The 25,128-nt window shown below is 44.8% G+C and overlaps 1 protein-coding gene across 1 annotated transcript; it reads left to right on the forward strand.

Moving 5' to 3' along the window:
• The first annotated feature begins 491 nt into the window (after positions 1 to 491).
• Positions 492 to 23,828, forward strand: LOC144100037 (uncharacterized). Its single transcript, XM_077633086.1, has 7 exons — positions 492 to 742; positions 3,285 to 3,400; positions 8,264 to 8,477; positions 12,932 to 13,111; positions 14,080 to 14,174; positions 20,511 to 20,733; positions 23,705 to 23,828. The coding sequence occupies exons 1-7, from the start codon at positions 647 to 649 to the stop codon at positions 23,732 to 23,734; spliced, it is 954 nt and encodes a 317-aa protein (XP_077489212.1). The 5' UTR covers positions 492 to 646; the 3' UTR covers positions 23,735 to 23,828.
• The last annotated feature ends 1,300 nt before the right edge of the window (positions 23,829 to 25,128 follow it).

Genomic DNA, 25,128 nt, shown 5'->3' on the forward strand with positions numbered 1-25,128 from the left:
TACATGCTGGTTACCGCCTACTAAATATTACGGTAATCAACGCCTCTTCGTATTCCTGGGAAATCATTTAAAGACGTTAGATTGCCTTCATGCAGAGAACTACCACAATTACTGGGCAGTGTTAAAAGCAGTACATAACTTAGATTTTTTTATACAGGCATTTGCATATTCGGTATTTCATTTTCTCTGAGGGAAATCTATTTCTGAGATGTAGCAGGCAATTAATCTGTAGCATAAATTTTCTCTCATTCGAAATCTTTCCATAAACTACATCGCTGTGCCGAGAACAGAGCCGCTATCCTAAAGATCATTCAAGTGTCTAGAAACGAGCCATGGTCGGACGTAGTACATTCTTCAATACCCTTTGGGCAGGCGTTAGAGAATTGCCGGATATGACGTAGCACCGGAAGGCCGACTGCTCCTTCTAGAAATTTCGAACCTTCTATAAGTTAACGCGCACAACAACGAGTGCCCTCAGACGCTGCTGCGTACCTGGAAACCCGCACTAATAGTCGGTTTTGCATCATCTGCTTGAGAGCGCTTTCTGGCTAGATTGAACGCGGCGGTTGTTTGCTGCGCACGGAGATCGCAGAGTTTCTTCTACCTGTGAACAAATTTCGGTTTTCGTTAGCGAAAGCAGCACGACATGGCGTCCATCAGATATCCCGAAATTCAAGACAGCAATGTGTTGGCGCAAATCGCAGCAGCGAGACAAGCCAATGGCGTACACGTGTACATTGATGTAAGTATGCGTGATAAAGGGTCATTGTTTGGTTTTTGGTATGGTTTATGGGGGTTTAACGTCCCAAAGCGACTCAGGCTATGAGAGACGCCGTAGTGAAAGGCTCCGGAAATTTCGACCACCTGGGGTTCTTTAACGTCCACTGATATATCGCACAGCAAATGGGCCTCTAGAATTTCGCCTCCATCGAAATTCGACCGCCCCGGTCGGTACCAAACCCGCGTCTTTCGGGCCAGCAGCCTAGCGCCATAACCACTCAGCCACGGCGGCGGCTGCAGAAAGGGTTATTGTCTTTCTAAGCAAGAAGCCCAGGCGTTTCGACATGGCACACGTGAGCGCCAAATTTTGGCAAGGTGCTTTTGTTCGCAAGGCTGGTAGAATACAGTATTAGGCACGGGGCTGGCGGCGAAAGCAAATTCAATATTATCGTCGATACTAATGGGAAAATAGTTGTTGCCATCAGATTCACAGGTGTAACCGAAAAGCAGAAGAAAGGATCAGGGATCACATTTCTGGTGATAACTTTTTAGTAGCAGTTAGGCTGGAAATCACTCTCATTGCAAATGAGCTGTACCGATCAACGGCGGTGATGCATTGCAGAGAAAATGTCGCTCGCAGAGGTGTCAATATCGGCGCTTGTGGCGTGTCTCACCTGGTTGTATCTTACAGAGCACGTACAGTCGGCGTTAAAAGTCTCTGGATCACGTGTTACTCAAACGAAGCCGATAGCTCTACTATTAACCGGCGGCTGGACATCACACTGGGGGAGATGACAGGAAGAAATATACCCTTTAACCTCCACTAGTGTGGCCTACAGCCGGTGACTAATAGCAGAGCTATTGGCTTCGTTTGGGTAACATGTGGTCCAGAAACTTTTAACGCCGACTGTACAGCCTTTGCCTGAAGTAAACGCGCTGCGGTTTCTTCAGGCAATGTTTCGTTTTTCGGAAGCTTGAGCCGTTATTCAGTATGACCGCGCAACGAAGGCGCGAATTCGCCGCCCATGCTACCGGCTTATCTCTTATCATCCAAGAAAGAAGACCAAGTGTGCATGCTTACGACAGCCAGTTTACATTCGCAACCGGGGAGCAGGAGACAGTGCCAGGCAACGCAGCCCTTATAAAAATGGTCTATAGACAGTCTATACACTTCTTATAGGCTATATTGCCTTCCTATAGATATTTCTTTTGTCTATTCATACTCTATAGACTGTCCATAAACAAAAGTCTACTAAAGGTGAAAGCACAATAATCTATGGATTGTCTATAGACTATAGGATTTGTATTGCCAATAGACTGTTCTCTAGATTTTGTCTACAGAGATTCTATAGACTTTCTAGACAAGTCTATGGACAATCTATAGATTCTCTAAAGAAATTTTTGTAGCACTGCTACACGGCCGCGAGGCCGCTGCCGTAGCGGCTACTCGGTTACATTTGGCAGAGACGGTGCGTAGGTGGTAATAACGCGACAGCGTTTAAGGCCCGGTTACGAACAAAGTCCGGCGTCGGCTTTGTGAGAGAAAAATTACAAGCGTGACTTTGGCAGATGGTGTCCAGAGACCAACCGAGGAGGCCGGTGGGACAACTCATCACATCTTGCCCATCGGACAGGGAGGAAACTGTCCACAGTAGCATGTGGCAGTTAAATTAATGATTGGTCGCTCGGGAGAGCAACTTGTGTCCCACAAGGCCCACCACTGGAAGCACCTGCCATCGCAGGGCAATGGAGTATCGCCTAACCGCTGCACCACTGCACCAGGAGGGGTATGAGGAATCCGAGGGATGTACGAATGTAAAGTACAGATTGACCTTCTGCATATATGGCAATTAACCCATTACGTTATCGCGTCATACCCTTAAGGCGACGCTAAGTGTGCCCTTCAATTTTTGCTTCAGTCATATTACAAGCGAAGCGTACTTACGCAACCTGCTTAGCGCTGACTTCATGTCTAGGATTATTTTTTTAAGTGTCGGGCATTTTTTATCGCAAAACTTGTCAAGTAGGCAACTTTTTTAGCACTTAAAACTATCACCGAGATTGATGAGGAACGCTGGCTGAGGGAGGATGGCTCCGGAAATTTCGACCACCTGGGGTTCCTTAATATGCACCGACATCGCACAGTACACGGGCCTCTAGAATTTTGTCTCGATCTAAATGCGACCCCCGCAGCCGGGATCGAACCCGCGTCATTCGGGTAAGCAGCCGAGCCACATAACCACCGAGCCACCGTGGCGGTAATTGGAGCAATAATAGGACCGGCATGTCTGATAGTGGCCGATGAAGCTCGCTTGTGCTTAATTCGGACTCCAAGCTGCTATCGCAATTAAAATTACAGGATGTCAGTGTGTCACGCTTCCTGCTTCTTTGTTACAGTAATAACCGCATCACGATTTCAGTGTTTAACTCTGTGCCGTCAGTATACTTCGAAAATCTGTTGTTAAAGCTTCGTGAGTTGTTCATTTAAAATGAAAAAAAGAGGCGAAAAGCAATGTTTACTGTGACGCAGGTATTACAGTTATTACGGCTTTCTTCTTGCACAGGAGCCCGGCAACGAGATATACAAGACTTACGAATTTATTTTGCGCAACTTAAATGCTACTGGTACAGCGAAGGTTAGGTACACGGTGTTGTTACGGGCAACAGCCGACAGTCCAACGTAAGTAAAAAAACTGGCAGTGGTTTATCTCTGGTTAAACCTGGAGTGAGGCGATAGCTACAGCTGGCCGAGTGGAACTGGCTCACTCGAATTGCCAAGTCAGTGTTTCGTCGCTCCATTTAGCTGGGCGTTCCTTCTCCATCTTCATGCTGCCAGTTTTTGTCAAATATGGGGGCAGTCGCCCCGTCAAGCTGCTCTTCGCAGCAGCTCTTTGCGGCTGCTCCTTTTCCTTGTACCGAGGAAAAAATAAAATTATTATTATTATTATTTTGCTATATGCTGTACTTGGCTGTTATCGGTCGTTCATTCTCTTTGTTTATTGTTTCATTAGTTATTTATATGTCTGTTGCCTGTTCTAGCTGTTTTCATTTACCGCTGTTCTCGCTGTTTTCTTGTTTTCGCTTTTTTGCTTCATGCTTGCTGTCACGCCTAGTTTATATGTCTTTTTTTTTTCTATCGCCGTGACTGCTGCATTACCTCCCCTGAGTGTCTTCCTTTGTAGTGAAATAAATTTACATTTTGTGCGTGTGAATGGTGTACCAGCACCAAGACCTATGGGTTGTTCCTGGGCACCGAAAAATAAAGATTGATTGATTGATTGATTGATTGATTATTATTGTTATTACTGTTATTATTATTATTATTATTATTATTATTATTATTATTATTATTATTATTATTATTATTATTATTATTATTATTATTATTATTATTATTATTATTATTATTATTATTATTATTATTATTATGCCCAATTTTTGATCCCTTTTTGTTCATACTGTTGTACTAAAACATTTCTGGAGCGATACATTTAAAGGCCCCATTGTGCTTCCCCGGCCTTTACGTCAGGCTCCTGCATTTTTAGTTCCTCGCGCGCGGACCAGATTTGGTAAATATGCTCGAGCTTATTATGTTCCAAATATATTTAATGCTCTTCCCTCTGAAATTAATTCCTGTCAGTCTATACGTGATACTCGCAATAATCTAAAGAAATGGTACTTAGAATAATTAAACTGTATAGTTCAATTTCTATGCACAGCAAAACTTTTCGGTTTCCACCTATTTTGTGTTTGATGTGATATTACTTAATGTCTGTTTTGTATCTTTAGTGTCTCCTTTAAAAAAAAATATAGTCAATTTTGCGGCCGAGTTTGGCTGTCGACTGTCAGGCTTCGCGTGACAAGCCACAATGATGGCTTAGGCGAACCTGGTTTCTGCTATTGTATCGAGTTTTGTTGAATAAAATTATTATTATTATTATTATTATTATTATTATTATTATTATTATTATTATTATTATTATTATTATTATTATTATTATTATTATTATTATTATTAATATTATTATTATTATTATTATTATTATTATTATTATTATTATTATTATTATTATTATTATTATTATTATTATTATTATTATTATTATTATTATTATTATTATTATTATTATTATTATTATTATGCCCAATTTTCGATTCCTTTTCGTTCATACTGTTGTACTAAAACATTTCTGGAGCGATACATTTAAAGGCCCCATTGTGCTTCCCCGGCCTTTACGTCAGGCTCCTGCATTTTTAGTTCCTCGCGCGCGGACCAGATTTGGTAAATATGCTCGAGCTTATTATGTTCCAAATATATTTAATGCTCTTCCCTCTGAAATTAATTCCTGTCAGTCTATACGTGATATTCGCAATAATCTAAAGAAATGGTACTTAGAATAATTAAACTGTATAGTTCGATTTCTATGCATAGCAAAACTTTTCGGTTTCCACCTATTTTGTGTTTGATGTGATATCACTTAATGTCTGTTTTGTATCTTTAGTGTCTCCTTTAAAAAAAAATATAGTCAATTTTGCGGCCGAGTTTGGCTGTCGACTGTCAGGCTTCGCGTGACAAGCCACAATGATGGCTTAGGCGAACCTGGTTTCTGCTATTGTATCGAGTCACGTGCCACCGCCATGCTGGTGGCTCGAAATGCTACCGTAGTGTAGCTATCGCTACAAAAACGATACTCGCAAGCAGTTTGGTGCAAAATGTTGCAAGTTGGGAAGCTGGCTTAACGTTCGCACGAAAGAATCCAACGCGACTAAACCGCTTCATTTCTCGCCTCTGTTTACAAGTTGGACAAATGCTTTAATACACCAAACGCAAATGAAGCATTCATTTTCAATACAGCAGTTTTACAGCGAAGCTGTATACCTCTGTCCTCCAAGAAAATTTTCGTGTTGTCGGCGTCGTCAGCAAAAAACGCCTGGCTAAAAACTGAATGCTAACCAGAGTGGAAAATTACCCAACAGCATAGAAATCGTATATCATACTAATGCAGTCGTAATGTTAAAAAAATGGAAACTAAAAAAGTTACAAAAATAATAAACAAAGCAAAATATGCAAAAATAACAAATATAAAACATATAAATGGCAAATCTTCATTCAAAAGAGGCGTACAGCATAAAGCTCTGTACTCGTCTTCATTAAGAAAAACACAAAACAAGCATCGAAACCACATGATGGATGATAAGGCACGTGCGAACAATGGGAACACCGTTTCACCAATGCAACTCAACCAACTAACCATTCATGCTTTATGCACTGATTTAACTTTACCAAATAATATCTCTACAATTAGAACTAAAAATTTCAGTGTATATCATACTGATCATAAGGCAGTAGTGAATGTCGCTGTGAAGTAATAAACGGTAATATAAGTACTTTTCACCTCTCTCTGGTTTGACTATTAATAGAACCGCGTGTGTGAATTTTCAAGTGGCGCCGCAACGGGTAATTGGGTGTCGTTTAACAGCTTCGCTGTCCAACCACCTTCACATCGTGGATTGAAGACATTTTTTTCGCGTAGATGTCTATAAGCCTGCTATATAGCTGGAACAGTGCTAGACGGCAATTTCTGTCAGACTACGAAGACGCAACATTCCGCATTGATAACGACAATAAATGAAGAGAACCGAAGGGAATTAAATTCGCAATGATGAAACTTTGCAAGTAGCACCGGACACGGTATTGGAGAAAGAAGTAAAAGCACATTCTGAACAGGTGCACAAGACACGGCTCCGGGCGACAAATGAAACGGCTGTAATGTGCTCAGCGGCTGAACACCCGATATATGTTCCGAGGATAGAAAGCACTTGGAGGAACACGTAACCAGCCACGTCCACAATGCTCCGTGAACGTTATGAAAGTGGCCCTGCAGGTTGATGCGGCGAGTTGGGCGTGTTGGTACATATTTTTCAGAAAGAGCAGAGCAAAAAAGACGAGGAACAAAGACGAGACTACAAGCAGGGGCGGTGAACTTACAACTTTTTTTTGTGAAATAATTCGCTCTTATAATCATTCTATACAGCCGTGCCTATCGTTTACGCATGCGCAAATAGGTCAGCTCTTTTTTCGGAAAGGGCGACAGAGGCGGTGCTGACACAGCCATCCCCCAGACTACATATCTGTTCAGATTCTGCGATTTCTCTTGTGGTGCGTTCTTTGCTCTTTCTGGTCACGGAAGTGTTGTCAAGTGCAGGTGAACAAACCTGGCAAGTAAGCCAATGACTTGCGCGCAAGTATATTACTCTTACATTGCGCTCGCGAAGAAACCTCCAAATTTTTTCCCTCGGGCACATTTTTGACGTTACTTGCATGCTCTCGTAACCTCTCGTTCACGCATCTCCCAGTTTGGCCGATATACGTTTTTTTAACTTAAGGTAATTTGGTATAGTACATCATCTCTACATTCAACAAAAGGCATCCTGTTTTTTTTTTTGCCACAGCCACGCTGTCCAGCAAAGGTGTTTAGTATGTCAGGATTGCGCACCTGGGCGGAAAAAAAATTGGCAGTGGCTTAACTTGCCTAGAGCTGGAATTCAGCGAAAAGCAAGAACGCTTGCTAAGCGTCTGAGGCTCGTCCATGGCTGCTCTGCTACTCGCTTGCGACAGCCGTTTTATATATACCCACACGACCGCGTGACTATGACGTGTAATCACAGCGTCTTACGTACGACATCCCCATCGTATTTCATCACGTGGCCTCACATCACCCCATCGGATGTTCTGAAGGTCACAGTTCAACCCAAAGGTAACTCAATGTCAAAGGTCAACCCAAAGTCAGCGGTCTACTAAGGGTCATGGGTCAAGGTCAGGGGTCAAGGCTTCGTCACCATAACTGCGCAACATATAGTCATACACGGCTAACGTGGTTGGCCCGAAAGTCGTTCAAGGTCATTCTTTTGTCGACGCGACGACGGCTTTACCTAGCGTGATGAAGCTTTTCGCTTCAAACCCTGTCGTTGTGCGACGGCGTTGCCAATACTGTAAAGTCACGTGTCAAGTTCTAGAAGAAATCAAACAGCTCGAACGTTTGTCCTCACATTCAACCCTGGTGGTCAGGAGCATCGGCTGGGTTTTAGTGGGCGAGATGCCAAGGCCAGCACGCTCCAGGAAGACGTCGACAGCATCGATGACCTTGCTGGATGTTCTTGATATTGATATTGTGTCATGTTCACTTTGATTTAATTCGTAAAAAATCGAAAATGCATGCTTATCCTAATTCATTCTGTGCTCTATTATGTTTTTGAATTCTGTATGCTCTCTCCTGCCTTGTAATGGGCCCCGGGCCTATTCAAGCTGCTCTGAAGTAGCTTTTTGCCCAGGGACCTTTTTCTCTTTTAGAGAAATAAATATATGTGTATGTATGTACAAGTGCTACCGTAATTGGCAGCACAACATCAAACGTTAACACAGGTTTCAGCCTGTCAAAGTCTCAGTGTCGCAGGCAGTGGACAGGCACATAAAATCGCCTTCTCAAAGTGGGAAGCCTAGTATCTAATGCCGGTTTCTTTCCACGGTGTCCAAATTATGCAGATTCGCTCTAGGGGTTACGAATGACTACGGTCGTGGGAGAACCACGACAACCATAGAGACGGGGATCTACGGCCGTAACAGGATTCCTCACGGACTGAGGGAGGCGTTGGGCAGCTGGCATGGGAAGAAAGGCCCCAATCCACTAGTAATTAAAACTGGAGAATACCTGGTCTGCACCGCAGAGCTGCAGCATCAAGCCGGGAAAAAACTGGAGGTTAGTAACAAAAGCCTGATCTGCAACACCAGTTGCGGGGTTAATCACGAATTTTACCGAAATAGAGAAGAGCTTTAACAAGAGCTGTTGTCGGGCTAATTAATGATCGTATGCAGAAGTCATAACATATTGCGTTAAAACCACAACACAAAAGGGAAGAACACACAGCACAGGACGAGCGCAAACTATCAACTGGTTTATTCAGGGGCAGAACCCCTAAATATAGAAAAGACCCGCGCATGTGCGCAAGTTACATTCCCGACAAGCCCTGATACACGTGTGCACACATCATACCCTAAAAGACTGATCTCAAAAATGCCAACTCATTATTATACAACCCCACTGACACATAACTTACTCAATTGCTATCGTTCTTTATAAAAAACGCTTCCAAAATTTCTCGTTCAATGGCACTACTGTCATTGCACGAGAAATTTTGAAAGCGTTTTTCTGTATTTAGGGGTTCGGCCCCTGAATAAACCAGTTGAGAGTTTGCGCTCGTCCTTTGCTATGGGTTCTTCTCTTTTGTGTTATGGTTTCAGCGCAATGTAACATGGCTTCTGTAGTGAAGAGCTGTTTTTTTAGTGTCGCCTTCTGCACACTGTGTGACGAAAAACTCATTTGCTGTACTGAAATGTCGCTGAGACCGGGCTATAACCTTCCATTGCGGGAATCAGGAAAGACGAGCGCGTTCTCTAAGTTGTACTTATACCGGGTATAACAAGATGGGGCGAACCCCAATATCCTGCCGAGAAGTCGGCGGTGATTTCTTTCAAGGCCAGGAACTGATGTCGGGACGCCAGAAATTGGAGCTGGCTAAGTGAAATTGAATGAAACGGCGGTCTTCAGGTATGTGTTCAAACAAATATACAACATGTAAAAAAGCTTCGATTCTTCTAGAGTTCCGCCTATAGTATGAAGTCACAGAGTATTACACACTCCGAAATCTCCAAAAACATTTTTTAGATATTTCTTTTGTAAACTATGTTTTATCAGCTTAATCATCAACTCAGCTGCCTCCTGCTGCACGAAACCCTCTCCCACTGACCTTCAATCTGTCCTCTCTACCTATCCGGTGAAGTTGCGCATTCTGACCTGCTCCCATAGGTTAGTGTCAATCATTCATACCATTTAGGTACGCTATGGATTTCTTTCCCCGCTTTGCGCAAACATACCTCCGGATACATCTATGAGCATGCAATGGATCTTCTTGACAAGCAATATCTTGTGCAGGTTAGCAAGCAGACAGTGATAAGAAAATTGCAGGTCACCGAGGCATTCCCCATCGTGTCTTTCCCGTAGCTCTTCCTAATCTAACCCCCTGAATACCTTTTGTAAACCTTCAGTACAGGGAACTGGAGGAATTTCATCACTTTGATAGCGTTCCTGGTTCCTCGTAGTCTATCACTGTTCAAGTCAGAGATTGGTGAAAGTTATGTCGCATATACACCTTCAAGTGTCTTTGCATTTGACTACTTCACAACCTAGTCAAGCAATGCCTGCCCTACTGAAGACTACTACAAAGCGCGAACTGCATATTTAAATACATATTACCGCCACGGTGGCTCAGTGGTTAGGGCGCTCGACTACTGATCCGTAGTTCCCGGGTTCGAACCCGACCGCGGCGGCAAAGTTTCGATGGAGGCGAAGCGCAAATGCGCCCGTGTGCTGTGCGATGTCAGTGCACGTTAAAGATCCCCAGGTGGTAGAAATTATTCCGGAACCCTCCACTACGGAACCTCTTTCTTCGTTTCTTCTCTTAGTCCCTCCTTTATTCCTTCCCTTACGGCGCGATTCAGGTGTCCGCCGAGATGTGAGAAAGATACTGCGCCATTTCCTTCCCCCAAAACCCAATTTTTAAATATATATTAAGGCTTCAGATACAGCAATTTTATGTTCTGCGCCATTTTAGAAGCCTGAACAATAGCACCACTAGAGCCTACTGTGGCTTGTCTCAGTAATTCATAATAAATAAAAAAATTACAGACGATTATAATGATCGGTAGTGCGAAATCTGAGCTAAGCTCTTCACGTCCTTCAGTTTCACAATGTCTTACTTCGGGATCTTCCAGTGGTAGCCACTTTCCAGCTGTCTTTCTTCCGCTCTCGCCGTGGCAGGTGACCTTTCGCTCTGTTACTGGCAGATGCCGGCAGGTGGCGTGTAACATCGATTACGCGCCGCCGGGCGCATAAGAGTTGTGCTCTAAATGTAACGTTCCCTGTGCATTGGTTTCTTTCAGTGATGGTTGGCTTCCTTTGAAGTTGGCCAGCTAGCCCCTCATTCCCCTATCCTCGCCTGCTCAATCACTTGACGAGGGCCTCGGTACTGGTAGTCCCCGCTTCCATCGTCCAGCGCCCTATCCGGAGAGCCCGTGGTGTGGGCAGGAACAAAATACTATGTTCTCGAAAGTCGCAGAATGGTTAGAGGCCAACAAGCTCGTTCTCACACAGTCGCGAAGCCTACGACGCGTGAATAGTATCCCATCTAAGCATCTTCACATTACTCAGCGAGACAGTCACTTGCGCCTATTTTTTAAACTGCCACCAAGAGCGGTATACCGGCGCAGTATAGGAACCTCAATGCATTTTAGCTAAATTCAAAACTACGCCAATACTAACCCGCACTCCGAGTGTCAGCCGTGCAGAAAACCACGATGCAATGTCTGCGGTCATATCCAGACAAACATAGAAAAAGGTACTGACTTTACCTTCATGATCAAAAAAACTGCCTTGAGGGGACATAGCGGTAGAGCTAAAGAACAGACGACAGGACTGAAGAAGACAACGCAGGCACTAGACATCAACTTACTTTGTTCTCGAAAATTCCACGCATTTATAGATGACAATTAGGCGCCAAAAACACCTAAAATCAAATCGCATGCGTGACGGCACTTCCCTATACAAGAACTTCAGCTATTTAGAAGAAAGATAAACATTCTGTTTGTTCACGCACGATTGTCTCTCCACATGTAAAAGAAAGGCTTCCAATACCTCCCGCTCCTGCTGACCAGAACGAGTACACAGTACGCAACAATACTTTTGAACGCCGCCTTTCTTTCAACCACTTAAAATTTGGTTCTGGCGGAAGAGCCACTAAAATGCTCTTTTTTTTTTAGTTCTCTGAGAACCAGAGGTTCATGATAATCTGGCTATTCCTACGTGCGGCTGACACGAAAACTAGCGAGAGGCTTTCTATCACAAGGTCGAAGAGGAGGCTAATTTCGACAAATTATGTAAAAACGTTTTATGTGCCTGTTATAGTAAAATAATTTGCTTAAAAAACAAATTGAAAAGATATTGAGAGGATGCGCCTCAGTCCGCTTAATCTTTCTTCACTTCGTGTTGCATTTTGAAGAAGCCATCTCTCGACACTCTCAGCCGAGAATATCACAACGTGCTCGTTACAGACCCTGGCAGTGTTCCGACCGCTAAGAGGCGCCGCGTATGTGATGCCTGAAATACTTAGCTGGATTTCGGTGCCTAATACTACCTAACGTTCCTCAATGGCGTATGGTTATAAACATCTCTACCCCTGCAGCAGGTTAACCGGGTGTTTGCTTCCCCTGAGATCTTCAGAAATAAAAAAATGGTCTTTTTAGATAAGAATACCGGTTTAAAAGGCATAACACTGTCATCAGTGTAGCGCATCACAAAGCTAAGGCGTGCTAGTACACTGATAAATTATTACTGAATTTTTTTATTTCTCAGTGTTAATCTTCTTATTTATTGAGAGGCATACATCGCGTCGCAAGTAATATCTGTATCAGTTTTTAGAATTTGGAAAATGGAGTTCCCCTCGGCGATCTAGACCAAGAACCTACACCATGCCCAAATTCATCCGCTTTCGAAAAACCTGCCGCCAAAGCAATCTCTGAATAGCACGTAACCTGTGGATATAGCCAACATTTATTGGGCTACAGTGCCGATGGTAACTGCGTTTTATAAATTCTTAACACTGATATGGATATTACTTACAGTAGGCTACATGCCTTTTATAAATAAGGACGCTGGCAGTGACAGCTAAAACGCTAGCTAGTTAATATTAGTTAACCAGCCGACTAGTCAGCACGTCGTAGATGTATTTCAATGTGCTACACCACTGACAATGTTATGCCAATGAAAGCGCTTCTACCTCAAAAGGCTTATTTTTAAGAATTTCAGGATATCTTAAGTGAAAACCTCCGCATAGTAGTGGTCGCAACTGTTAGTAAAGGTGCGCTCCAAACGTTCAAGAGGAAATAGGTGATTGCGTGCTTGCTACTACTGTGATTTCCATCGAGCGCTTGTGATACCGTTGTATTTAAAACTGGATCAGCACCTCGACTTTTGCTGGTACATGAGCTCTTGACAAAGCTGCTGGTGCAAAGGAGATATCACTACTTATGACTGATCCGTGTACATCGGCTCAGGTTCTAGTGACGCGATTCATTTTTCTGCGCTTGTTTTTTTTTCAGTACGAATTTAACGGCAAGTTGTTAGCTGGTAAAAGTGATTTCAGTGGTATAGATCTCGCGCATCTGTACAGGAAAGCGTTCTATCACGAACGCACTTACGAAAACATAAACGCCTTGGAATGGCATTATGAGTACACCGGAATCACTGAAGGCCTGGAGCCCTCCGCCAATGATAAAGACGTGAGTACTAACGCACAGAGCCTTCACTTTCACCCCTGAGCTAGCGATGTTCTAGACGACAATGAGTACGCGTCTAAATGTTGTCTTTCCTTTCTTAAATGTCTTCCTGAGAAATTATGATGCGCCTTGTTTGTTTGTTTGTTTGTTTGTTTGTTTGTTTGTTTGTTTGTTTGTTTGTTTGTTTGTTTGTTTCAGCTGGGTTTGCTTGGCTTTTCTCAACATATCGCCGTATCGACCAATTAAGTTTGTCGGCGCATGATTTCGAAAGACGCTGCTATGCACAGCATGTGTACGAGAGCAGACGACGCAGTGCTCCATGTGTCGCAACTTTTGGGGCCCACGTGACCAGGGTTGCTGCTCTTCCCTGATCGTGACGACGCAGCACAGCCCGGCGCTCAGAAACCAAATCTCTCATTATAAATAATGCAATAATAAATTATTTACCGCACTTATATGAATTGTGCAGCGTGTATCACGCGTCCTGAGACAATACGCAACGTTTGAAACAAAGAACAGGCCAACCAAAAATTTTGTGTCTCCACCCCTTTAAGGACCAGCGGTTATCTTGCCTTTGCATTACATGACCTGCCCAAGCCCATTTCTTTTTTGTGATATTGCTGGAACCTAACACAATACCAGGTGTCGTTCAAGCGCTTCATGAAACGATAAGAGGCGAGTCTCAAGGAGCACTCTCTACCACTCGCAGCTTATGTGTCTCCTTTGGCAAACCCCTGCAATCTAGACACGCTTAATCATATGCAACTACTCTTTGACTTGAGCGTATAAGCCGGTCAGGGGCACAAAAATTAGGCTTCATAATGTGTTTCCACTTAAAGCCGTCCTGTTGCTTTTAGAGCGACTTTTACAATTTCTTGTATGCGAATGGTATCGACACATCGCTCGTATGTTGTTCTTAGATGCACTATTTAATTGCTTTTGCTGCAAGTATTGCTTTCTGTTTCTTTTAGATCAGCCTCAAGAAATACAATCATTGTCACATGAGCGCCGGCTCTACTGCTACTATCAGAGGCAAATACAAGCAAATGAATACGTCGTATCAAGGGTAAGGTTTTGTATTTGCCTCTGTCATTATTGATACTGCACGAGAAAGAGAGTTTCAGTCTCTAAGAACGAGAGCATATCGCTGATCAGCACTTGTACACGCTGCTAGATACTTATCGTGTAGTATTGTGCAGCGGCAGGCAGCCAAAATGCCAACACTGCTACATTGTAGGCCGAGGCTTCATTCGCATTCAAGCTCACCGCATGCCGAACAGCATGTTCACCAGCCAGGACTGTGTCAAGAAACTTGCCTACGCAGTAGAAGAGGACGGCAGGGATTGAAAGTCCAATATAAGCGCTTTCGGGGTTATACAGCTCTCTGTAAGCTGTCAAGAAGTCATTTTCAATTTATTAGCACTGGCTCCGTCGTGGCCCACCTAGGCTGCTTCGAATTCAAGCAGGCTTCAGACGAAGACCCTCAAAATCGCTGGTTGCAGGCTTAACTGTTAAAGCACTATGCACAGTTAAGTACTAAAGCACTTAGCACATAGCACAACCTGCAGGCAGGTTTCCCACAACCAGATTGGCAGGTTGGCGCCTGTCCCAGGCTTCAGACCGACAACGGTGAAATCAATCTCTGCGGGTGAATGCTGGAGGTGGTGGTGGATTTTTATGGCGCAAGGGCATCTGTGGCCAAAGAGCGTCATGGCAGAAGGTATTTTTCTTCTACTCAAGGTGGGGTCAAAGACCCATTTCCCAAGCATTTCACCCTAAATAAGCCGAGCACCACACCAGTGGAAACCATGTACCCATTTTATCACCAGTGGTAACCGGCGGCACTGGGGATCGAACCCCGCACCTCGGATGCTCAGCCATTTGGCCACAGCTTCCATACGAGGTGGATGCTAATGCACTAAAGCTTGAGGGGACACTAAGCTCCACCTCGAGGGTACGACGCGATGGCGTTAATAGGCCCCTTTGAGCGACCTGAGGCCCTATTTGCGTTTCATTACGCAGGCACGGACACTCAAATTTTTTTTTTACCAATACATAGCGTTAACGCACGCCTAAAAGCAAAATGCGACGGAAACTGAAATGGTTCTTTTTTTAAGAATTTGAGATGATTCAAACATTCGAGTGTATGAAGCTTCTGGATGTGACATGCCAACTAGTTTTGCACTAGCATTTAAAATGGTGAAGCAATCGTCCATTAAAACTCCGACGTTCAGCCTTCCTCTCACCGCTTCATTGAAGAGGGGCGAACCGCAAGGAAGCTGCAGTGGGTCATGCGAGGCCGCCAAACAGCGCTTCTTGGGTTTTACCTTCGATGGTTTCGGTTTTCTTCTTTGGAGTAACCGTTTCTTGAATGTAAACGTAGCCCGCCGGCACATGATGTCATCACTGCGGGACCTCTCGGGAGCTGTGCACTGCGGAGAAGCTTGAACGCCTACGCGGCTTCATTCGGTGATTATCGCAATTTCGAAAGACAACACAAAAATACATTGAATTCGTTTTCTGCATGCGTAAGTCATTCGTCCACTTTAAGCTCATCAAATTCTCAAACTTCTTCAGTTGCTCTTTACAGATCTATCCCGCGAGGGCAAGCAGTCCTTCTTTTCCTCCTTTATTTGGCGGAAATAGTAATTGTCTACTTTATATTCATAGATCGCGAGGTGCCCTCCTAACGCTACTTGCTCAGTGGAGTAACGGTCCAGCGATGCGCTAATGCACCGGCAGATGCCTGTTCCAAACATAGGCACCGGTGGGGCTTGTCAGACCAAGGTTTGCCTTACCAAGCTCCCTTAATTCTCATGTGCGGCGCCGCGGGAGAGGTGTAAATTGCGGTGCCTTCATATGAATTAATGTAACTGCCTTGAGTCACTGGGGGAAGGCAGATCAAAACCAGGCGGAGATGGCCACCTGCCAGGTTGGCCAGGTTGTAATGATTTCGCAAGTTCGCATGACTTCTCTCGACCAATCATTTAAGCACCAGCGGCCACGGCGGACAGATTGCTCAGAAAGGTTGCTGCAACTATTGTGCAGGTGGACCACCTGCTTCTTTGCTGGGTTTCCTGCTGAATGGGACTTCAAAGCTGTACCGTAAAAATCTGAATGGCACCAAACCACCACATTTCTTCAACTTCATTCCTGACAGCTTCGCCTTCTCGTCGTCTGACTGGGTAGGCACTTTGATGGAAAGGTCATTCGTTTTTTTTTTGTTAGTTACTATGCGGTGTCTGGTGACTGATATCTGCGAAAGCTTTGACGTCGGAACAAAGCCTTTTGTCACGTCGTAGGAGGTCCTTCAGCTCAATCTGTCTGTGCCTGAGCAGCGTGAAGCTGATATCGAAGACGAACTTTGGTGCTTGGACGCAGTCTGGGGTCGCGGATGAAGTGTCTTACAGCAAAAACGCTCTGCTAGTGCCCGCTATCTCAAACAACAAAACGATTGTCATGTCTTTCTTACGCAGCCAGTTTCTTTGCTAAAGTTTGAAACCGGCACCTAAGCTCTGCAATTTCTGCAAACAGGCGATGCTTTTTGCGATGCCGATTCCGTGGTTTGGGATCATCTGTGTGTGCCAACTGATGACGCCTTCGATATTCTTGGCGCTGGCAATTCCTACGGAGGCTATGATGCCTGGATCGTTTGGATCGAAGGTCAGCAACTGCTTCATGTTTAATCAGGAAGTCCATGACCAGGGTCACGTCGCGGGAACAGTTCTCCAAGAGTATGACGTTCGCAGGTTCGGTAGTTCTATTTTTCGTTATTCATGCATTCGCAATAGCGCAATAAGGTTACAGGCACATGCTGCGGATTTCAGGGCCGCCCCAAGTGATCGTCAGTTACTTGAGGTGACCATCCATTGATGACCCAACATTCTGTGCCTGTTTCCACTAAGGCAGTAACAGGGCTGCTGACGTTAGTTGCGATAATATTAGGGACTCGTACCTTGTAGCCAGTCACGGCATCGTCGGTGCCATTGAATCCGGTCGTGGGCTGTCGAGTCGCGTCGAGTGGCATCGTCATTGACATCATTGCAGTGGATGCGGCGTGGTAATGCGCCGTCGTCGGTGTATTTTCGTTTAGCCCTAAAGCAGCCTCACCCCCAAAGACAGCTTTCTGCAGTTGGCGTTAGGAGGGCTCGGGGACATTCTTTGGACAGCCGCAGCTAAGCTACGGCTATAGTGTGGTGTGAACGGCGATGGTGAACACGACATACGAATTGACGAGGCGTTGTCTCCACGACGCACATAGAAATCGATCTTCCTTAAGCGCCAACTCCAAGGGCCTTTCCTGGGCGTACGCGCTCAGCGTCGACGCTCTTGGCGTACGCCAAAACCGGTCTGCGCATGCGCACTGCAGAAGACGCAAGCGAGCAGCGGCGAGGCGCCGATATCTGTCCGTGCTAGATATCGGCGTCAGCGCACGGGCGCTCGCGTACGTGTCGGAAGGGGGGTGCGGTTTATAACAATGGGAGCATCTCGGTGACTCTCTTCTTCATGGCTTGAAGCTCTTTCAGGTTCCCCGAACTTTTCTTCGCGGTTTAAGTTGTCCCTGCTCTTCACGGCTTGAAATTATCTCCGTCGGCTCGAGAGGGGAAGCGAGCCAGCACCAGGAGATGCATGCCCCTTTGCAACGCCCGTTCCGGCGTACGCCAAGAGCGCCGACGCTGAGCGCGTACGCCCTGAAAGAGCCCTTGGAGTTGGCACTTTAGCCGTTGCCAAGGACGCGGTCGTGGGGCGTTGATTTGGAACCCGCGCAGTCCCATGCTTCTTTACAGGCAGGGTCCAAAAATGCGAGTGGTATTACCGCGATAAACGCACATTGGGCGGTGGTCGGTAGATATCCAGTTGTCACATTTCCTGTGTGCAGTTCGTCGCTCGTGGAAGGATTACGGTGGCTTTGTAACAAGCACAGCAGGTTCACGTCGACGAGGGCTTGCTAGGTCTTGTAGGGGAGGAGTACTGCGTATTGTGCCACGCAGATCGTGACCTGGAGTTCTTGGTTTCTAAGTCGTCGTTTGTTAGTTAGTTATATTGATTTTAATTGCGCAAAAACAACTAATGCTATAATGCGCCAAAGACAGGTTAGTGCTTTTGTTAAAGGTGAGGCTTTTTGTACCTAGAGTTTCTTTAAAACATTGGCTTCTCTGAGAAAGTTAAAATACTTGAAATATCAACCAGTTCTCGATCACCTAAAAGCAACATCGGATGTAATGGGATGTATTCATTGTAGAATATTTTAAAATGTTTTTTTTCCTTAGTTGCTCAAGCTTTGTACATGAAATTAAAATGTGGTTTACTGTGAGTTAATCGGCACGCGTTTCGCGGAGGCGTTTGTCTTGTATTTTCAGGAGGAAGTTGTGCGTAAGGTGTGTGTGTCCAATGTGGAACTCGTCATTTGTGAAAAGCCGGCACCTGGTGCACTTCTCAGAGAGCATCACAGAATTTTGCGAGTTGACGCAACGCTGGCGACAGCATCAGATGGCTCCGTCCTTCTCGGACGATTTCATGAATAATTTTCCTCTTCTTGTCGCTGCTTTCAGGTGTGCAAGCGTTTAGTGCAAAGAGCTGTACCGGGTGTAGATGGTCTCCTCCATAGTACTGATCGCTGAAGTGAATTCCGTATCGCTCTTCGGAAGATCAGCGTCGCGATGGTGGCTCACCCGAACGACGCGGGTGCGACCCCAGCCGCATCGGTAGAATTTCGATGGAGGTGAAATGCAAGATACGATTTAATTGCACGATGTGAGAGCGCTTTAAAGAACCCAGGTGGTTGCAATTATATGGGGCCCTCTACTACGGCATCCCACATAGCTTGAGTCGTTTTTGATTCTTAAACCCTATAAAGCCTGAACAAACCTTCCGAACATCATTCAAAAGACTGGAAAAAACTTGTTGCTTTGAGCCCCGCATCACGAGGCTTCCCTTCATTTCCTATCTCGTTTCCTGGCTGAATCCGAGTGTGGAGCACATTAGATGAGCTCTTTCCCTCCAGCAAATGCTCAAAAACGTCTTTAGGAGCTCCTTTTAAATATGTGCCAGCTTCTCAGGCAAGTCTCGTGCGGCTCGGGCCAGGTCTGCGCACAGTCATTCAGAGGAAATAAGGCTACCGCAGTGGTGTGGGGTCATCCCATCGGTAGAACGTCCACACACGGTTGAACTGGTCTAACCAGTCTTCAGCGTTTTTATGCTGTAATTTATGGCAGGCAGTGTAATCTTTGACAACCTAACTGCTCGACAGTGCATCACTTCCGCCACACGTAACGTTGTTGCGACAGCAACAGGGGCAATAGGGAACGTGTACTAACGTCGCAGGTAAATGTATTATCGGGAACAGAAGTGCCCATGATCGAAAGCATCCCCAAATATTCTGTCGCTGGCAGCGCCATTATTCATTATCGCCTTGTTCATTCCTTCTAGAAGGCATGCTAATCTGATAATGTCCCCTGGCGATGATTCATTCCTAAGACTTGATACTCGAAGCAACTTCACGGCTGGCCCACGTACAGTACTTCTGGGAAACTCTAACAAGCAATGCTGGTCCAACACCTATGGCCTACGCCGGAAAGCGCGCCAGCTTGACTAGACCCACTGGAGGGCAAAGGCCTCTCCCATGTCTCTCCAATTAACTCTGCCGTTTGCCAGCTGCGCCCACCCTATGCCTGCTAACTTCCTAATCTCATCCGCCCACCTAACCTTCTGGCCCCCCTACTACGCTTACTTGCTCTTGGAATTCACTCCGTTACCCTTAAGGACCAGCGGTTGTCTCGCCTTCGCATTACATGCCATGCCCAAGCCCATTTCTTCCTCTTGGTTGCGACTAGGATATCATTGAGTCACGTTTGTTCCCTCACCTACTCTGCCCGCTTCCGGTCTCTTAGCGTTACACCTATCATTTTCATTTCCATGGCTCGCTGCGTTGTCCTTAGCTTAAGCTGAACCCTTTTTGTTAGCCTCCACGTTTCTGCCCCGTAGGTGAGTACCGGTAAGATTATGCTGTTGTACACTTTTCTCTTGAGGGATATTGTTAAGCTGTCATTCATGATCTGAGAGAACCTGCCATATGCGCTTCACCCCAGTCTTATTCGTGTAGTTATTTCGCTCTCGTGATTCGGGTCTGCGGTCACTACTGGCCCTAAGTAGACGTGCTATCTTACTGCGTCCAGCACCTCACTACCAGCCATGAACTGCTGTTTCCTTGCGAGACTGTTGAACATTACTTCGGTTTACTGCATGCTAAATTTTTAGACCGGCCGTTCTGCGTTTTTTTTATTAACGTGAATTTTTGTTGACGTAACATGAATTTTTATCAACGTATTATTCTTTTTATTCACGTGAATTACCCTAACAGCTGTTCATGTATCTCTCCTGTGCTCGACTCTTTCCACCGCAGCATGGCTATAGGCATCCAGAAGGTACGCAGGGGCAACCCGGATGTACACGACTTCCGAAATCACAAAGACCCCGGCAAAGCGGTAACCTTCCGGTTGGCAGTGGGTGACGCAGTAACCATCGTGTATTCACCGACCGAGGCTGTGCGGCTCGAGAATGCGCCCGCTGGCGACGAAGCGGTCTGCCTCACCTTTCAGAACATCGCCATTGAGAATTTGGAGATTGTAAGTTGTGGCAGCCAGAAAGAGACTTGCTTATTTACAAATAGCACCAGAGTTTATCATGGTTTTCATTCCCCGCGGCCAACAACCATTCAACGTTCCAGGGGAATAAATAAGGTCACGATGGTGAATGATGGTCACATGTTTACGGGAATCCCTAAACATTTATATGTTTATATACCTTAGTTTATATGTTTATACGGGTATATGTATAAGTTCGTATACTTTAGTTCCGCGCATATTGGTGCGAAGAGGCTGCCGAGCGATTTGACGCAGACTGCGTGTAAAGCGACGCTGTGGCAAGTCTGCCTAGATACCTTTGCAAACTTTTCGCTGTCATCTAACCATGCTAAATAAGTTCGCCCGTTAAGCGCTTTCTAGTAGTCCGTGGCTCACACGTATAGCGGAAACAGCAAGTAGACGGCCCTAAACTTTCGGGATGTCTCGGAATGCGCCGCTACACGGGAGAAGTTCATCATATATGCAACTTATGTAAAATGTTTTACCCGCCGAAGGCTATAAATTGTTTTTGCAGCATACGGCACTTGAGCGCGAAGTTCAGAAAAATGTATTGTTTCTGCCTCCACAATTTTCAGGGCGTGATAAAGAAGATAAGTAGAATATTATGCTAGTAGGTGGCATTTCCCTACTGGCTAAGCACAGACACATGCGAGGGAAAGGGGCGATAATTTTAACCCAAAATCGAAATTAGCGCTCATGGAGTGCTTTTTACGTCAAGTGTGTCGGCCTTCACTGATCTAGTGACACAGTAGCAAGGAAATTGGCTATAAAACAGTATTTGTTCAAGCGCTTCCTTAGCATAACCGCGGCGATTAATCACTGCACTCATCCGCGGCTCTCACCAAAATAATAAACACTGTCATGATGGTAGTGTGAATAAAGCCCAATCTCGAAAATCCTGCGATGGATTTTTGGGAAAATTTTCGTTAATAATAATGAAATACTTAACAACAAAAACATCTGATCGCTTTTAGTGGCTACTTGTTATTTTTGGACAAGGAAAATGGACTCGACTCGAACATTTCTTTATGCTGATAGGTTCGTTTGACTCCTTAAAAATTCATTTTATGCTAACAAAAATTAAGCAAAATTGTAATTTTTCATCAAATTACGGGTCTCTTAAAATAGAAAATGATCAAGGAACACAGCAACCTCTTGTAGTCGAGGGTTTGACGGCATACCGTCTGTTCAGGAATCATGGTGATGAGAAGTATTGGTCACTAACTAAAGTCAATAAAGATGGAAAGACGAGATGGTGAACAAGGAAGGCGCAGTGCTGCCGAAACGTCTTTTTATCTTTATTGACTTTGGCCAGCGACCAGTACTCCTCATCACAGCAACCTCTTGTGTTCTTATTCCTATCCCCTGTCTGTGTAGCAGCGCATTTCGATGTTAAACTAGATATCAGCCAACTCATGTAGCCACTCTTCACAAATATATGCTCAAAACAACCACACCGAACGCATGCTTCTCACTTTAGCTTCAGCTTCTGGTTCGGTTTATGGGGGTTTAACGTCCCAAAGCGACTCAGGCTATGAGAGACGCCGTAGTGAAGGGCTCCGGAAATTTCGACCACCTGGGGTTCTTTAACGTGCACTGACATCGCACAGTACACGGGCCTCTAGAATTTCGCCTCCATCGAAATTCGACCGCTGCGGCCGGGATCGAACCCGCGTCTTTCGGGCCGGCAGCCGAGCGCCGTAACCACTCAGCCACCGCGGCGGCTAGCTTCAGCTTCTGCTGACAGGAAGCAGTGATGGCTCGCATGATGGAAAGCACAGCAGGCGGTGGAAATAAAACCAAAATTCATGCTTGTAGACAGGGACAGCAGTGTAGATTAGATCGCGCGTACGAGGAGCATGGTTGGCGAGCTGGAATGAGGAGGTCGTGGTCAACCCAGCATGCTGTGTGGAAAACTGACAGACCCCTGTTTAACTCGGTGACAGTACCAATTCTATTCTGAAGAAGGCACGATGCAACAAAGATCTGAAGAGTGTCATGTTAGACAAAGCAGAGATCGGAGCCGGTTGGTTAGTGATTCATAATAAACGTAAGACTAGCGCTTAAGACGCGGACGTAGAAAAGAATCACGAAAAGAAAAGAGGCACAAGGTTACAACGTGAGATATGCGACGCCTTCCACATTCGAAAAGAAGGCGAAAAATGCGTCAGCAAACCGTCTCTGGGCTTGTGGCAAAACGAAGTTTTGTATCTTGAAAACATTCTGTCACGTGTGTTATAATTATGTCTTGGTTTTTTGCGTTTTTCCGGTGTTGCGCGCGCATCTCCCGCCCCTTAAGTATATATGCTTCTTCAGTCGCATTAAAATTCACTTGACGTTTAGCGTTCGTCCTGTCTGATTCTTTTCTATGTTCACACCTTAGCGGTAGTCTTACGTTTATTTATTTATTTATTTATTTATTTATTTATTTATTTATTTATTTATTTATTTATTTATTTATTCAAAATACCTTACAGGGCCCAGAAGGGCATTGAGTAAGGGGGGCAAAACAATAGATTAAGCAAATAGGAATAATAAATTAAAAACAACGCGTGATACAAGGCAAAAATTAAACACAATTATAAATATACAGGGCAAAACGTAACTAAAAGACATACATACATTATGAGTCATGTTAGAGATTATAGGAGGCTCTGGCGGAGATTGCAGATGTATCAGCAGCGCGAGCACAAAAACAGTAAGAAGAAAACGATAGCACAGATCGCTCTGTCCTATCTTCTTCGTCGCTGCTGATGCATATGGATCGCTGCCGACTAGCCCGGCAGATGTGTTATTCTAGTTAGTATGTCCAGTAAGTTTTTTTTTTATTGCTTACACAATGAACTCCATCGCATAGCTCAGTGCATGCCTTCATGGTGCCTAATACTGCATGGCAGTATTACTTCAGACAATGCTCACCCGTAATATATGCCCGTCTCCTTTGCTTCCACAGCACACTGGCAGATTGAAGAGAGGAACCTAAGACTCAATGTACAAAGCCGAGCGATTCCTTGGAGAAAGAACTTTAAACATTTCTTTTCATTTCAAACGAACTCTTTAAACACTGAATAAACAAATGCCGCTGACTGGTGTCATAGCCTGGAAGTATTCCTTTTTTCTTACAATGGAGGAAAAGTTAGCGTATCGATTGGACATGGATGCAAGTATGCGCCGTTTTGCACTCTCTTTGCCGTTAACCCGAAGGTCGTTTCACGCACCCGTTAAAAAGTGACCCCTTAATTTCCTTGGGAGTCGACGTCACTCCGTGGCCTCATATTTATCTTAATGTTCGTACGTGCGACATCATTCGTTAACAATGCCTGCAATAAATGCGGACGACTACACTCTCATTGCTGCAGTACTAGAGACGGCTGGGCTGCTTCAAAACTGCACATGTAATTATATTCGCCAATATCTCCTTTAAAATTGAAGACATGAAGTATTTGCTTATATGAGCACTCGACGTGAGTGGCAGTGCCTTTTCGCAAAGCAAATGCACCTTGAACTGCTCTGTCGCTTGCAGTACACCGAACGCCCAGCTGCACGCTTCACTACACTGTTTGGACCTTGTGAAAGTAGCTTTGTGTGAGCTACCGTGCGAATCAGGTAAGCATAGCGTATATAGATATAAAGCCTTTTATATCCTTTCAGGCTTCGGAGGTTGCAGTGGTAGCGATGCCAATCAGCTCTGGCTTTATCGGGCGAGTAAACAGAGCAAATTTGATTGTTTATCAAAAGGAACAAACTGGCTGCGACCAGAAATTTCTTTCAAACTAATTAACTGAGACGCTATCAGCGAACAAAATTATTGAAAAGAAAGCATTTTTGTCACTGTGAGACCTAGAAATTGCCAGTTAGTCTCATTCTTAAACTGTCATTGCGGAGCATATTTCAGTCGCAATGTGCAGGTAAAGCGGGCCGTGCTGAGCAACGACCTGCGTTTCCAAGTAAATTAGATATATGTAAGCCAAAAGTAGCCTTTATAACGAGTACTGTTGTTCGAGCAAAACTAAATGTAGTCAATTTAACAAGAATATTTCCTTCCAAAACTGTTAGAGGGGGTATGCAGAGAGGCTTCCTTCGCAAAGATACAAAAATTTTGCTGACACGTACAATGAAATCGCCCTATGTAAAAAAAAGCAATAAACCCACTACTCTAACCCCCAAGAAGTTTCAGAGCTCACTAGCATTGCTTGACTGGAGGCGTCATTCGTGCTCTTGTTTTGGTAAAATACCGCGGGAATAATCTATTTAGCCGAGTAAGATACTTACGCAGATGTTCAAGTTGCCGCCACCAGAAAACACCGTGACCGTGTCAGGTTCAATCACAATCCCGGGACGACTTTGTAACGGGTCAATGCACCCGAGTACGCTGCG

Source organism: Amblyomma americanum, chromosome 8 (assembly GCF_052857255.1).
Source record: "Amblyomma americanum isolate KBUSLIRL-KWMA chromosome 8, ASM5285725v1, whole genome shotgun sequence".
NCBI classification, from domain to species: domain Eukaryota; kingdom Metazoa; phylum Arthropoda; class Arachnida; order Ixodida; family Ixodidae; genus Amblyomma; species Amblyomma americanum.